At 34.2% G+C, this 16,269-nt stretch overlaps 1 protein-coding gene across 6 annotated transcripts in view; it reads left to right on the top strand.

The window, feature by feature from the left end:
• The window catches only part of MEF2A (myocyte enhancer factor 2A), an 83,300-nt gene that overhangs the window by 10,635 nt on the left and 56,396 nt on the right, over window positions 1–16,269 (top strand). For all 6 annotated transcript variants that reach the window (XM_008568283.1, XM_008568287.1, XM_008568286.1 and 3 more), the window contains exon 2: window positions 10,185–10,388. In XM_008568283.1, coding sequence (XP_008566505.1) covers window positions 10,185–10,388 — 204 coding nt within the window. The remainder of the gene's footprint in view (window positions 1–10,184; window positions 10,389–16,269) is intronic.

Genomic DNA, 16,269 nt, shown 5'->3' with positions numbered 1-16,269 from the left:
TATTCAAAGATACTTCATAAAGGATGTGTGGCACAATTTACATTAATTAATTAAGTTTTCTAGTTAAATGAAAGTTTAAATTAAGAAACCTTTTAACCCTATTTTCAATGAGTTTGAAAGCCAACTGGAAATTTGAGTGGTCACGTAATATGTGGAGTATTGTGCTTTATGTACTTGAGAAATATGAACAAAATATAGGGCTTTGAGAATATTAAGAATATTAAATTTTTATAAAATAAGAAAATAAAGTGATTAAATGCCAAGATGTATAGATAGTAAATGCATTTGGTGTTACCAGAAGGAAGAAAACACCTTGCCTAAATTTAGTGAAAACTATTGAACTGCTATACTACTATTTAATTTCTGTCATGCTACATAGGAAATGAAACAGAATGAAAAAATACAGAAACATCTTTGAATTATACATGTGAAAGGCATCTTCTTTGTTGCTACTTTGCTTTTACATGTACATATTATACCTATAATATCCTTATTAAATTAGTTTTATGCCTGTGAATAAAATTTGCAGTGGAAACAATTGCTTTCCATCCTGTCAGAGATCGTCTGCTTCTTCAGAGCGACTGCAATTATTGATTCTAAGTGTAGGCCAAGAATTAGACAAAGCTCATAGGAAGAAAAGCATATGGTAGGTATTGATGAAAGAAATTGCTAAACTTTGTTTATGTTGTTTCTCAGTGCCAAAGAATGTTCAAAATATGCTTGTATGGATTTTTTTAGCCTTTTTAATAGACTGTATTTTTTAGAGTTGTTTTAGGTTCACAGCAAAACTGAGCAGAAAGTAATACAGTTTCCATACGCCCTCTTCCCCCATACACATACAGCCTTCCCCACTACCAATATCCCTCACTGGAGTGGTACATTTATTACGATCAAGGAACCTACGTTGACACATCATTATCACCCGAAGTCCGTGGTTAACATTAGGGTTCACTCTGATTCACTCTGTTATACAGTCTGGGGTTTTTTAAATGTATAATGACATGTATCCGTCATTATAGCAGCATAAAGAAAAGAATACTCTGTGCTCTGCCTATTCTTCCCTCTCTCCCCCCAACTCCTGGCAACCACTCATCTTTTTTCTGTCTCCAGAGCTTTGCCTTCCCCAGGATGTCATATACTTAGAATCATATGGCCTTTTAAGATGGGCTTCTTTCGCTTAGTAATATGTATTTAAAGTTTCTCCATGTCTTTTCATGGCTTGAAAGCTCATTTATTTTTAGCACTGAATAGTAGTCCATGGTCTGGTTGTACCACAGTTTATTTATCCATTTACCTACTGAAGGATATCTTGGTTACTTCCAAGATTTGGCAATTATGAATAAAGCTGCTATAAACATCCATGTGCAGGTTTGAGGGTGTAAGCTTTCAACTCCTTTGGGTAAATATCAAGGAGTGCATTTGATGGATCATATGTTAAGAGAAGGTTTAGTTTTATCAAAAAGTGTCAAACTATCTTCTGAAGTGGTTGTACTGCTTTGCATTCCCACCAGCAGTGAATGAGAGTTCCTGTTGTCCTATATCTTCCTCAGCATTTGATGTTGTCAATGTTTTGGATTTTTACCATTGTAATAGGTGTGTAGTGCTCTCTCATTTTAATTTATAGTTCCTTGATTACATATGATGTGAAAAATCTTTTCATATGCTTATTTGTCATCCATATATTTTCTTTGGTAAGGTGTCTATTCACATCTCTTTTTAATTGGATTGTTCATTTTCTTATTGTTGAGTTTTAACAGTTCTTTGTATATTTTGGATAACAATCTTTTATCAGATACCTTTGCAAATATTATCCCCCACTTTGTGGTTTGTCTTCTCTTCTTGACAGTGTCTTCTTGATAGTGTCTTTTGCAGAGCAGCATATAAGTTTTTAATTTCTATGAAGTCCTGTTTATCAGTTCTTTTTTTCATGGATGGTACTTTGATGTTGTATCTAAAAAGTCATTGCCAAAACCAAGGTCGTCTTGGTTTTCTTCTATGTTAACTTCTAGTTTTATAGTCTGCATTTTACACCTAAGTCTGTGATCCATTTTGAGTTAATTTTTGTGAAAGGTAAAAGGTCTATGTCTAAATTCATTTTTTTTGCATGTGGATATCCAGTTGTTTCAGCACCATTTGTTGAAAAGACTACCTCTTCTCATTGTATTGCTTTTACTCCTTAACCAAAGATCAGTTGACCATATTTGTGTGGGTCTATTTCTGGTTTTTTTGTGTGTTCCTGGTCTGTCTATTCTTTCACCAGTACCATGCTGTCTTGATTACTGTAGTTATATGGTCAGTCTTGAAGTCTTCCAGTTTTGTTCCTGTTTTTCAATATTCTTTTAGCTATTCTGGGTCTTTTGCCTCTTCATTTAAACTTTAGAATCAGTTTGTCAATATCCACAGAATAGTTGCCTGGTATTTTGATTTGGATTGCTTCGAGTCTAAACATCAAGTTGGGAAGAACTGACATCTTGATGGTGTTGAATCTTCCTATTCATGAACATGGAATTTCTCTCCATTCATTTAGTTCTTAGATTTCTTTTTCCTTTGTAGTTTTCCTCATATAGACCTTGTACATGTTTTGTTAGATTTATTCCTGAGTATTTCATTATTGGGGTGCTAATGTAAATAGTATTTTGTTTTTAATTTCAAATCCACCGGTTCTTTTTTGCTGGTATTTGGGAAAGCTGTTGACTTTTGTATATTAAGGTTGTATCCTACAACCTTACTATAATTGCTTATTAATTAGTTCAGGAGTTTTTTTGGTCAATTCTCTGAAATTTTCTACCTAATTTTTTCCTTTCTGATCTTTTATATCCTTCTCTTGTCTTATTGCCTTATGACTTTCAGGACAATGTTGCAAAGGAGCAGTGAGAAAGGGTCGTCCTTGCCTTATTCATGATCTTAGCAGGAAAGCCCTTAGTTTCTCCCCATTAAATATGTCATTAGCTGTAGTGTTTTTTTGTAGATATTCTTTAGCAAGTTGAGGAAGTTCTTTTCTATTCCAGGTTTGCTGGGTTTTTATCATGAATGAGTGGTGGTTTTGTCAAATGCTTTTTCCGCAGTTGTTGATATGACCACCTGATATATCTTCTTTAGCCTTTTGCTGTGGGGTATTATATTAATTGCTTTTCAAACACTGAACCAGCCTTGCATACTTGGAATAAATCCCACTTGGTAATGGTGTATAATTTTTTTGATACACTCTTGGGCTCAGTATATTAACATTTGTTAAGGATTTTTGCATCTACGTTCTTGAGAGATACTGATCTGTAGTTTTCTTTTCTTCTCATGTTTTTGTCTTATTTAGGTATTAGAGTGATCTTGGCCTCACAGAATGAGGTAGAAAGTATTCCCTCTGCTTCTGTCTTCTGAAGGAGATTGTAGAGTATTGGTGTAATTTCTTTAATGTTTGGTAGAATTCACCATCGAACCCATTTGGACCTGGTGCTTTCTGTTTTGGAAGATTACTAATTATTGATGCAGTTTCTATAATAAACATAGGCCTATTCAAATTGTCTATTTCTTTCAGTGAAAATTTTGGCAGATTGTATCTTTCAAGGAATTGGTCCATTTCATCTAGGTTATCAAATTTGCAGAGTTTATAGTATTCCTTTATTATCCTTTTAATATCCATAGACCTGTAGTGATAGCCCTTTTTGACATTAGTAATTTGTGTCTTCTTTCTTTTTTTCCTAGTTAGCCTGGCTAGAGGTTTATCAATTTTATTGATCATATCAAAAAGCCAGCTTTTAGGTTTTGTTGATTTTTTTTTTTTTTCCTATTGTTTTGCTGTTTTCAGTTTCATTGATTTCTGGTCTGATTTTTATTTTCTCTTCTGCTTTCCTTTGATTTAATTTGCTCTTCTTTTTCAGGTTTCCTAAGGTAATAGCTTAGATTATTGATTTTTTGGTCTTCTTTTCCAATAAATGCATTCAGTGCTATAAATTTTTCTCTAAGCACTGCTTCTGCATTTTTAAAATTTGGGGAAATTCTCAGTCATTATTGCTTCAAGTATTTCTCCTCTTCCTTTCTCTCTCTTTTTTATCCTTCTGGTATTCCCATTACTCATGTTTTATGCCTTTTTAGTTGTCCCATGGTTCTTGGATATTCAGTTCCATTTTAATTAGTCTTTTTTTCTCTGACTTTCAGTTTTGGAGGTTTTTATTGACATATTCTCAAACTCAGAGATTCTTTTCTTAACAGCTTCTAGCCTCCTTATGAGCCCATCAGTGGCATTATACATTTCTGTTACAGTGTTTGACTCTGGCATGTTTTTCTTAGAATTTTTATCTCTGATTACATTTACTCATCTGTTCTTATATGTTTTCTATTTTTTCCCATTAGAGCCCTTAGCATATTTATCATAGTTATTTTGAGTTTCTGATCTAATAATTCCAATATTTCTTCCATATCTGACTCTGGTTCTGATACTTGATCTGTCTGTTCAAACTGCCTTGTAATTTTTTGTTGAAAGGCAGACATGATGTACTAGGTTAAAGGAACTGTAGTAAATAGGCCTTTAGTTATGTGGTGGTTAGATTGGGGAGGGGGGGTGTCTGTAGTTCTATGATTAGGTCTTAGTCTTTTGGTGACCCTGGACTGTGAACTCAATAAGAGCTTCTCAGTCATCCCCACCACCCTTTTAGGTGGGACAGGGTGGCTGGAGGAATTTAGAGTTGGGTATTTCTCTTGCCCTATGTAAAGGGCTAGAGGGAGCTGGAGTTGGGTATTTTCTTTCACCCAGGTCAGTTAAGCTCTGGTAAATCTCCCTGACAAGTTAGGCTCTGTTAAAATATTTTGTGTTGAGGGCAGCCCTTGTTAAGAACAGAATGTTCTGGCATATTTCAAAATGGCTACTTGTCCTCTCCCCCTGCCAAAGCACTAGAGGATTTTTCTCTGTCCTCACCATGAGAACCTTTTAGAGGTCCTAGAGGTATAATTTACAAAATAACTGTGTCCTCCTAAGAACAAAAGAATAAGTGTGTCCCCCTGAGACTGCTCTCCTGCACCCCCACCCCTGTGGAGTTTTTAACTTTCATACTTGTCCAAATTGAGCCTCCATCAATTCAGCAGTTATTGTTCAGGTTTTTGGCCCTTTATTAAAAAACTAAACATACTCTTAACATACAATCCAGCAAATCCAAAAGAAGTTGAAGACTTAGGTCCACTCAAAACCTCCACATAGATGTATATGGCAGCTTTATTTGTAATTGCCAAAACTTGAAAGCAACCAAGATTTTCTTCAGTAGGTCAGTGGATAAATAAAATGTGAAACAAGCAGACAATGGAATGTTACTCAGTGCTAAAAAGAAAAGCTTTCAAGCCATGAAAAGGCCTGGAGGAGCCTTAAATATATTGAAAGAAGCCAGTCTGAAAAGGCTACATAGTATATGATCCCAACTATATGACATTCTGGGAAAGGCAAAGCTCTGGAGACAGTAAAAAGATAAGTGGTTGCCAGAGTTTTAGGGATAAGAAGAGGGAGAGATGAATAGGCAAAGAAGAGAGGAGTTTTAGGACAGCGAAAATACTCTATGATACTATAATAGTGGACACATATCACTATACATTTGTCTTAAACCTGCAGAATGTACAACACCAAGTGAGCCCTAATGTAAACCATAGGCTTTGGATGATAATGATCTGTCAATGCAGGTTCATCAGTTGTAACAAATGTACCACTCTGCTGAGGGATGTTGGTCGGGGGGTGCTGTGCACGTGTGGGGACAGAGGGTTTATGGGAAATTTGTAGCTTCCTGTTAATTTTGCTGTCAACTTAAAACTGCTCTAAAAAAAAGTCTTTAATTAAAAAATAGACTAAGCTCTAAAGGTGAAATCAGGAAGTTTTAATTTAGAAAGCTTGAACATGCCATGTTAAGTTTATAACTTTCAGTTTACAAATTTTAGTGCCATCACTGAAGCATAAATGTGTTTTTGTACAAATTGTCTAGTTGTTGAAAAAGCTCTTTCTGGTCTTACTCTCATTGGATTGAGTTAGAGTAGTGGAGAGGAGATTGTTATAAGCTAAGTCTCTTCATCCACTAACCTCTTCTTTCATCTTCAGCTCCTTCTGATTGATAACTTTGAAGAAATATTTTTGAATAAGTGTTTTTGGAAAGGACCACAGGACTGTACCCTTTTTACTGATAGTGAGCTATTATTTTAAAGAATTTTCTTCATTCATGCTTAGTGGATATTCTGAAGAGAAATTACCTGCCTGAATTTTAATACTGTCTTGTTAATATCTCACTCATTTTGGAAGTCACTGTCTAGAGTAAGAATTATTCCTTTAATGCATGCTTTATTTTGTTGATGTCATTTTCTTCCTTCAGTACTAGAAAAATGAATAAGTATTTTCTAAATGACTGTACCTTTGCTAAATCCAGAATTCTAATGCAGCAAGTACATCTAGGTGCATCTCAAGACATCACCTATTCCAATTTCAGTGTTTAAAGATAGTATATATTAATAATAGTTATTCTTATAATGGTATAATACAATGCCAGGATTCTGAAAACCAGTATTTAATCGGTAATAAAAATTGAAAGCTTTTTGATGAGAAGTGATACATAAATGAAGTTAATATATAAGGGGAAGTTTTGAAAACTGTTTATGAAACATGATTAATATATCTCTATAAGGATCTCTTATTCAGACAAATAAAAGACCAATTACATAATAGGGAAGTGATCAAAAGATAAGCAGTTTAGAGAAAGCAAATCCCAAGTGACAATAAATATAAGAAAAAGATTGTTTAATCACCACTAATTAGGAAAATGCATATTAAAGAAATAAGATTTTTATTTTACACCTATCATACAAAGATTAAAAAGAGTAATAACATATGAAAATGTTACGAAACTATGTAAGAGTACTTTATAACTATAGTATTTGACTTGGAGACATATCCATGAGGTGTTGTTGAAGGAGTAAAATAAGATGAGTATTGTTAGAGTCCAGTTTTTATAAAACTGACAACATTTCTAATACGTGTATACACACATATGAACATGTTATGTGTGTGTGTATGATCTTGTACAAAACTATGGAGTGAAAAATACTATGTTGAAAACATGGGTTAAAGGGTTTACGTAGGTGCAAGGGAAAGTAAGCAGACAAGCAAAAAATGTTATGTTTCATATATGCATTTATATAAGATTGTATATTTTTATTTTTATATCATAAGGGCTTTTTAAATAATAAGAGATTTATTTTTAAAATGTGATAGAAGGAATCCTTAAGGAGATGTGGTATGATGAGCATTCCACCAAGAGAGAACATAGTTGGAAAGTAGCTGGTGTGTAAAGAACACACACATACACACAGGCCCTCACGCCATTTTTGCTTAATGGGTATAAGGGAGAATGATGAGAAATAAGGTTAGATAGAGAGATTGGGCCAGATCATTTATTTCATGTGCTCAGAGAGTTTGGATATTACTTTTAGTGTAATGAAAAACCCTAAGCTCCCACTTACACAATTTGGTCTGTATTTCAAAACATAACACTCTGGCAGTTATTTGGCAAATATACTACAGGGTTTTATAGATGAAGCAGGAAATCCAGTAAGGTCATTCTGTTAACTGTGTGGATGAGAGATGATGTAAATTAGCTTTGGGTGGTAGAGGTATAGATAGAAGTAGACAGATTTGAAATATGTTTTAAAGTTGACACAGTTTGTTGATGCATTGGATAGAGTAAATTATTAGGATAAGAGGGATCAAGGTTAACTCTTAAGCTTTGTTTTTGTTGTTTGAATGAATGTTGGTGCCATTTGCTAAAATGGAGAAGACGGTAGAAGGAGCATATTTGTTACAGTTAAAACCATGAAGCTGGGGCCGGCCCGTGGCTCACTCAGGAGAGTGCGGTGCTTGATAACACCAAGGCCCTGGGTTCGGATCCCATATAGGGATGGCCGGTTCGCTCACTGGCTGAGCGTGGTGCTGACAACACCAAGTCAAGGGTTAAGATCCCCTTACCGGTCATCTTTAAAAAAAGAAAAAAAACACAAACCATGAAGCTGTATACAATCACCTAGTAAGGGCTGTGAGGATAAAAAGGAGAAGGGAGCCCAAATCTGAAGCCTGTAGGCACTTAAGTATGTAGAGGTTGAGCAGAGAAAGAAGGGGTAGCAATAAAGGCTGAGAGGAAGTAGCTACTGAAGCAGAAGAAACAGAAGGAGGTTGTGTCATGAACATCTGGAGAAGAGAGCATTCGAAGAGTGAGAATCTGGCCAACTTTGTCAAATGCTGCTGAAGTATAAAGTAAGATAAGAGCCAAAAAGTGATGTTGATTTCGATCACACAAATTGAAGGTCAGTGATGATGGTGTTGACAAGTGGAGTATGGGTAATCGAAGTCCAATTGTGGTAGGTTAAGGAGAGAATAAGTGGTGAGAAATTGGAAACAACTATAGCCGTTTATTTCAAACAATTTTAGTCTGAAGCGGAGCACAAGGAATGGTAACTGGAGGGGCCATGTGGAGTTAAAGGAGCTGCTAGGGCATGTGGATATGCTTATGGTATTTGATGTAGTAAAGCAGGAGGAAACCGTAATGGGGAAGAGAGTGAAGCATATGGGAAGAAGGAGGAACAAAAATGTCAATAACAGCAGAGAAGAGAGAGTGGGGAGAGGCATAGATGGAACAGTTAAACTGATAGATTTGGTGATGGAAAGATGAGGTAGTTCCTTTCTGTTTCTATTTTCTCAGTGATTTGAGGCAAGGTTATCAGAGGAGCATGAAGTTGTGGGACAGAAGATGGGAAACAGTTGACTTGGAGAGTGAGTGAGTTAATGAAATGACCTTGAGTGTTAGCTGAGATTTATGTTCATCCATATAGAGATACCGGGGGGCGTGTGTGTGTGTGTGTGTGTGTGTGTGTGTGTGTGTGTGTGTGTGTTTTCCCAGTAATGGTCAGCTACTTGCATGAAAATAGAGATACTGGGTATATGTTTAGGGAGTCAGTCCCTAGTTGGACCTGTGTCAGGCAAGTATGTCAATGTTATGCATATGTTTGCAGGGGAGTGAAAATAATAATGGACCATCGAATCTAGAGGGAAGAAAGGACATGAGAATAGATAGTAACAAAGTGGTGAGGTAAATGGATTGGAGGACTTGATAAGGTAAAAACAATTTCTGGAGAAATAATACCATGTGGGAGAGCTGGAGAAGGAGGTAAAGTTGATTGCATGAGATTGGGATTTTGGAGGGGATGTGATTATTGGTTATGGCAGAGTTGGAGGTATGCCAATGAAAGTGTGTGATTGATGTGTTTTGGAGGTAAAAATTATTGGAGGTTGGGAGATAATGGAACTGAGAGGCCAGGGTATTTGCATAGATTTTTTACACAGGTGCTGAAGCCACCAGGGATAGGAGCAGGGCTGAAAAGAAAAGTAGTCAGATGATACTGGTGCATGAAGAAGAGTGACTAGGGGGGTCACTTTGTGCTTGCCACAAGGAGGATCATGAGCTTCAAAATATCTGAGGCTTTTGAAGGGGAAGGAAGGAAAAATAGTTTGGAAGAGAGAAAAGGGAATAAAAAAGACATACCTTGTAGGATCTTAATTATAAAGGATCTAATATTTAGAAACAAACTAAAATTTTTTTTGGTCTCTTTGTGAGAGGACTTCAAGTAACAGATTCAGTTAGAGAAAGAAATAGTCAGTGAATTTGAGGACATTGATGAATTTGCTGATCCTAGGCTGTGAATTTCATGGGTGCAACAGGTGCAATAGAAGGGACGGGGATGGAAGAGAAGTATGAGTTAGATTAGTGGATATACTTGGTTGTTTAGGGTTTAAAGTCTGGGTAATACTGGATTACCTGGGGTGGAAGTTGGGGTTTCTGATGGTAATAATTTTAAGTTGAATGATAAGGGACCACTGGTCAGCTGTTTCCTTGTCTGTTTCTTTGCCTTCTGTAGGGGAGTGGCAGTCAAGGATAGAGGGATACCTCCTCAGAAGATGGCTCTGTCAGAGCCTTTGTATATACAAGATAAATGTAGGACCGTAGTTCTATGGCAAAATGGGGGAAGGGGAGCTCATGTGGAGCTTGAGGCTAGGAACCTTTTCCGTCTTTCAAATTTGGCTTAGCATTAAAAGAGAACTCATCTTCAGGTAGCCTAAATTCAAATACTAATAATGCTTTTAATAAAAATACACTTTTTTTTCTTTGATTGTCTAGGTCACTTTTACAAAAAGAAAGTTTGGATTAATGAAGAAAGCCTATGAACTTAGTGTGCTCTGTGACTGTGAAATAGCGCTCATCATTTTCAACAGTTCTAACAAACTATTTCAGTATGCCAGCACTGATATGGACAAAGTTCTTCTCAAGTATACAGAATATAATGAACCTCATGAAAGCAGAACTAACTCGGATATTGTTGAGGTAACACATATATCTAATAATGCGTGAATTACAAATAATAATTAAATCTTTAAATGTTTAAAAATATTAATTGTCAGATTGCTTTTTACCTTTAAAACATAAATCAGGTATAAATGTATCTTTTCTCTGAATCATTTCTTAGAAGAGTCTAATATTGCTATATGATCACCTGCTTGTGTTGTAAACATATTCTAATCTTCAAACAAAATAAATTAGGGTGTTTTACCATATGCACCAGTATAACCTAACATCTCATATATGACTACTTATTTTGTATAAGTTTTTAAATTAATATAAGAAACTATACTTTGAACCATATGGGGTTACAGTTGTACTATGTCTTAATCATTTCATTATGTCAGTGACAACTCACAACTTTAAACACTAATGAGAGGGAAGAAATAAGATTTCTGTTTTGTTAACAGTGCTTTAGTTGAGGATGAGGGGGAAGTCCTCTTTTCTTTTATCCTCTGCCCATTTGGTATCTCTCATAGTTCTGCCAATATAGTTAAATGAAAGAGAAAAGCAATTTTTTTTAGTATGATTTTCATCTACACAAATAGTTTTAAAATAAAACCTTCAAAAAGGCGAACCAATGTACTTTCTCTTTTAATTCTTTTTGCTTCAAAATCTTTTAAAATATTTTTTCTAGTATATTTCTAATAGCATTTTAAATTAGTTTCATAGTTACTTTTGGTGGTTTTTTTGTTTATATTTAGAGATTTTGTTTCATTTTTATTCAAAAAAAGAATTTTTTATTACTTAAAAGATACATATGTTGCCTTAACTTTGTAGTATTAGGAAAGTATCTCATTAAATTAGGCATTTCCTTGGTGAAAGTATTAAAACCATGTGAAAATGATGCAGAACTAACCATTAAAAAGTCTCAATCTAGATTTTATTTCGAATAATTGAAATTAAGATGGAAAAAGATACTTAATTTTATTGTATAGGAGTCTAATTTATTTGACCCCACAGATTGTTAGAGTTCTGAAGATGCGTTTTAAGTTTTCCTTATGTTTCTCTGCCTTAGCTGTTCCTTTTTGGACAGTGATTGGTTTAGTTCATTATTGCAAAAAATCCCCAACTACTTATATTTAAAAAAAATTTCTGTTACTTTTTAGCCATTAATCAACTGTTTCAAATGAGGAGTAAAAGTGTAGTATAATTACAGTTAAAACTTTTCTCTGTTGCTTGACTTACACACAGTTTTATTTAAGGGGTCACTGCTGTGAACCTCCCCTGAAATGTGTATGAAGCTTTCGGTTTTGCTTTTGTTGATCATCATAATTAAACTACATGGCTGTATCTTTAGCCAAACCCCTTAATGCAGTTATGTTTCTGTCATTTGTAAGTTATTTTATCATATTATTTAGTACTTGTAGTATATCTTATTACTTATTTGCAACACAAACTGTGAGGGTTCTTCAAAAAGTTTGTGAAAAGATTTGTATTATCTTTTAATTATATTTTTCCATAAACTTTTTGAAGTACTCTCATATAGTAGACTCTTTCCCTATTGTATATCATGAGTGCATTTTGTATTGTAATTTTGTAAATTAGGGGGCATTCAGGTAAGCTTTGTGTAAGAGACTTCATAACTGGACTTCCTTGAAACGGAAAGTAGTATCCCTGCTGTGTTTAAAATGGCTTTTTATTTTAAAAATCTATATGTCTTATCAAAAGCTCAACTGCCTTAAGTCAAAGAAAGAAATAGAGTTGACTTTGATAATGTCAACAAATAATCTAGCTAGTTTTATTATAGAAGGCAACCAGCTCCCTAACCCTAATTACTCTGCTCTTTCATTGCAGCAGTTGTTGTTCTTGGCCCCTGGAAGTTGAGGGTACTTCGCACAGCCTAAAGCTTACTTCCTTAGAGAATATGAAGAATATAGTCTGATTTAATCCTCACAGAATTTTCAAACTACCTCAGTCTTCATCTCTGTTGTGGTCAGCAGTCAAAGTGTAAGAGAGTAAATCCCAAACATTTTTTAGCAGTCTTCTATTTTACGATCTGCTTCAATATGAAGGAAAAGATTTGCAGCTCAATTATTAATTGGATTTTGATGTTTTCTTTTTAATCATATTTCTTAGATATACACTAACATGAATCTTACCAATAATTCTTTATGAAGTTCCGATTAAATACAGTGAATAGAAGACACACTGGATTATAAGGGATTAGTTTGTTGTGGTAGGATAAATTATAAGGCTTTATTCATGTTACTTGTATGTTAAAGTCTTACTGAGTTAACCTTTCTTGTAGGACAGTGGTTGTTAAACTTAAGATAGGCTTCCTTTTTCATATGAAGATGATGCAACTACATCCTCACTAGTAGCGTATACACATATCTGAGTTCTTTTCACCAGTGGAGGTAATGGCTTATACTGATGCATCTACAGGATTGTTGTGGACCAAACTTAAGTTTACAGGATAACAATAATGACAAATACTTATATAGAGCTTTCTATGGGCCAGACACTTTCGAAGTGCTTTACAAGTATCACATTTAAGGATTTTTTAAAGAATACCATTACAGGAGTTTTTTCCTTTTTCATAAAATTTCCTTTCAAGTAGTTGTAGAAATTGGAATCAAACTTTTTGGTGTTTGTTTACTCATTTGACTAAAATAATTGAGAGGCTTTTGTGTGTTGTGGGCTCTGCAAGATGATGTTGTATAGAGATTTCAAATTCAAGCCACAAGAATATGTTTCCTACCCATAGTTTTATAAACCATTGAGATACTCTTTTACCAACTGAAGATTTTATATATATAAACTTCTAACGAGTTGGTGATGAGTAGCCTCATGTGGTTGAGTACCTCAGGAGTAAATGGAGACATAAATAGCTATAAGTGATCTACTTTAGAGTGTTTCTTATGTAATAATATGACCAGTAGTGACACTAGCTCAAACTTTGTGACTGACTTTTATAAGACCTCTAACCTTACTTCATCTATTTCCTGTTGCACACATATGTTAGTCTTTAAAATCAGCAGGATTTTACCTTACCCATATTGCTAAAATATCCTTTGATGAAGTCATGAGATATTAAAATGGCATGTTCTGTATATGTATTTCTGTTCTATTGTATCCTACATACAGGCCCTTTTGGGATGTATGTGTAGAGAAAGGTGAGTGCACTATGCTGTTAACTACATCTGTATAGTCTGCGGCACAAGGATACACATGTATTATGTCTGTAGCATTAGATCTAGTATGTTTTCTGGGAGCACTATGAAATTAATATATATTAAAAGTAGTTGGTATTTGAATACTGTGATTATAAGCAGAGGTAGACATGGTGCTCATATTTATCTGTATTTAAATTTTATTTAATGCCATATATTAGAAACCCATCTACAGAATATTGTTCTATCTTTGCTTTTCCTTATTTTATATTACCTGTACTTTAATACTAGTTTCTTAAAATTTTAACCTACACTCTTAATCAATTTTAAAATTTTTTACTAGAGCTGATAAAATTTTAAAGATTACTTATACATAGCTCTTTAAAATTAACAGCATTTGCATATTTTAAATTGCATTAGGTATTTTAAATTAAGGTCTTCAATGTCTTGGGTATGTATATACCTCCTGTGTTCAGAAAGCTGAATATATGAAAATGGAAGCTTAAGTAAATTAGTAAATTACGGGATTACCAGTAGAGTAAGGTTTGTAAGACACATTATAGCTCACTTTCTTTGAAATGAAGCTTATCACTGCTGTATTTAAAATGGCATCTTATTTGAAAATGTTCACACTGCTTTTCAGGAATATATTTCATATAAAAAATGAGTTTTACTACTTTATTTCCCTGCATTTCATATGGTGACATTCCACAAAGAATGTCATCAAAGACATATATCTTTTCACGTTATAAATATTGACACAAAAATAGGTGATAGACTTGTGTTTGGTCCTACAAAAAGAGTAATTTAATTTAAACATACAAAGAAAATGTTACAACTCCTGAATTTTCTTTTCAGTAAATTAAGATTTAAAAATCGTGAACTGTATTATGTGATTTTATAAGAATTTAGATATGCCCTAGAGTGTAGGAAACTGAAGATGAAAATCACCAATACAGGCAGTCACTATTATTCATACACATGCATGTGTGTATAAATTGAGTTTATACTAAATAAAAGCCTAGAGCAAATAGAGACTTTGGGGTTCTGCATCAAAATAAAATTATGCCAAAAGGCATCAAGTGAGGATTTTAGATGCTGCTACATAGGAAACACCTGAGATTATTTTTGTATCCTTTTTTTCCTCTCATTTTGCAGGAATATTTGAAATATTAAGTATTCCTGCTTATAATATTTTTAAAGTAGCTGTGACTTGGTGGCATTGGAGAACATTCAGTAAATAAGCTTATGTGGTGACTCAGATCATTGTGCTGTTATTTAAGATACAGGGGCCATGCCCCCTTTCCTCTCTTGTTAATGTCTGGTGAACGTATTCTCAAATATAGAAGTATTTTTTCACCACTGGAATACCACAGTACTTTTAAAAAATTTCCACTTGCATTATCTCATTTGATCTTCTCATCCACAGTAAGCTTTTTAAGAAGCAGAAGTTCGGACTAATGTTAAGTGACTTGCCCACAGACATGTAGCAATTTAGTGGCAGAATTGGGATTAGAACCCAGGTCTCTAACATTATCCTCTTCCTTTGCTTCCCAGTTTGCTGAATCTAGTGGAGCTCTGGAACATATCACCATAAATACGTAGATTTATATATATACCAATAATGTATAGCGTTATCAAGAATGAATAAGTTTTCCTCAATAAGGATCAGAAAAATAGGATAATTGCAAAAAGAATAATATATAACGTTTATTAAGAACTTAATATGACCTGGTAATCTTCTAATGACTTTATTTGTATTATCTTATTGAATCCCTATTATTGTCCCCATTTCACAGTTGAGGAAATTGAGGCACAGGGATAAATGAAGTAAGATAATGATAATTTGGATTCTGAAGGAAGAGAAAATCAGCTTTTTTGAGTCAATAATCTGTGACTATGTTAAGATTACAAAGGAATTTGAAAATAATCAATATCTTAAAGAAGAAAAGATAGAAAATCAATATAAGATGCATCTATCAATTAGAAAATTAAAACAAATAACGTTATTTAACATCTTTGGCTCTCAAAATGTGATACGCTGACCAACAGCATCACCATCACCAGATAACTTTTTAGAAATACAAGTTCTTGGGCCCTACCTCAGACCTACAGATCGGAAACTTTTGAGATGAGGCCTAAGCAGTCTTGTAACAACTTGTCTGTAGACTAACAGCTTCAAGTTAACACACAATCTCTTGATAATGGTTATCCAGCTTTTTAAGTACAGTTGTACATCACTTAACATTGGGGATATGTTCTGAGAAACGGACCATTAGGCTATTTTATTGTTGGGCGAACATCATAGAGTGTACTTAGACAAACCTAGATGTATAATACACTTAGGCTATGTAGTATAGCCTGTGGTTCCTTTACTGCAAACCTGTGCAGCATGTTACAGTACTGAATACTGTAGGTATTGTAACACAGTGGTAAGTATGTGTATCTGAAGATATCTAAACTTAGGAAAGGTACAGTAAAAATACAAGGTTAAAATCTCATGGGACCATTTGTTGTATGTATGGTTTATTGTTGACCATCATGATGTGGTGCGTGACTGTATTTTTATTTCAGAGAATATCCCTTGAAACAATTTCAAGAGTGAGTAAGCAGAAATTGTAATTTTTTAACTTTCTGGAAAGCAATTCAAAATAGTATGCCAGTATTGGTGTGAATTACAACTAGGGAACACATTTCTAATGGGTTATATCTCATTTCGATTCTGTCTGATTATAAGAGCTTCTTTGAGG

The sequence above is a fragment of the Galeopterus variegatus genome, unplaced genomic scaffold (assembly GCF_000696425.1).
Source record: "Galeopterus variegatus unplaced genomic scaffold, G_variegatus-3.0.2 Scaffold393, whole genome shotgun sequence".
Classification (NCBI taxonomy): Eukaryota; Metazoa; Chordata; class Mammalia; order Dermoptera; family Cynocephalidae; genus Galeopterus; species Galeopterus variegatus.
This window is presented reverse-complemented; position numbering and strand designations above follow the sequence as displayed.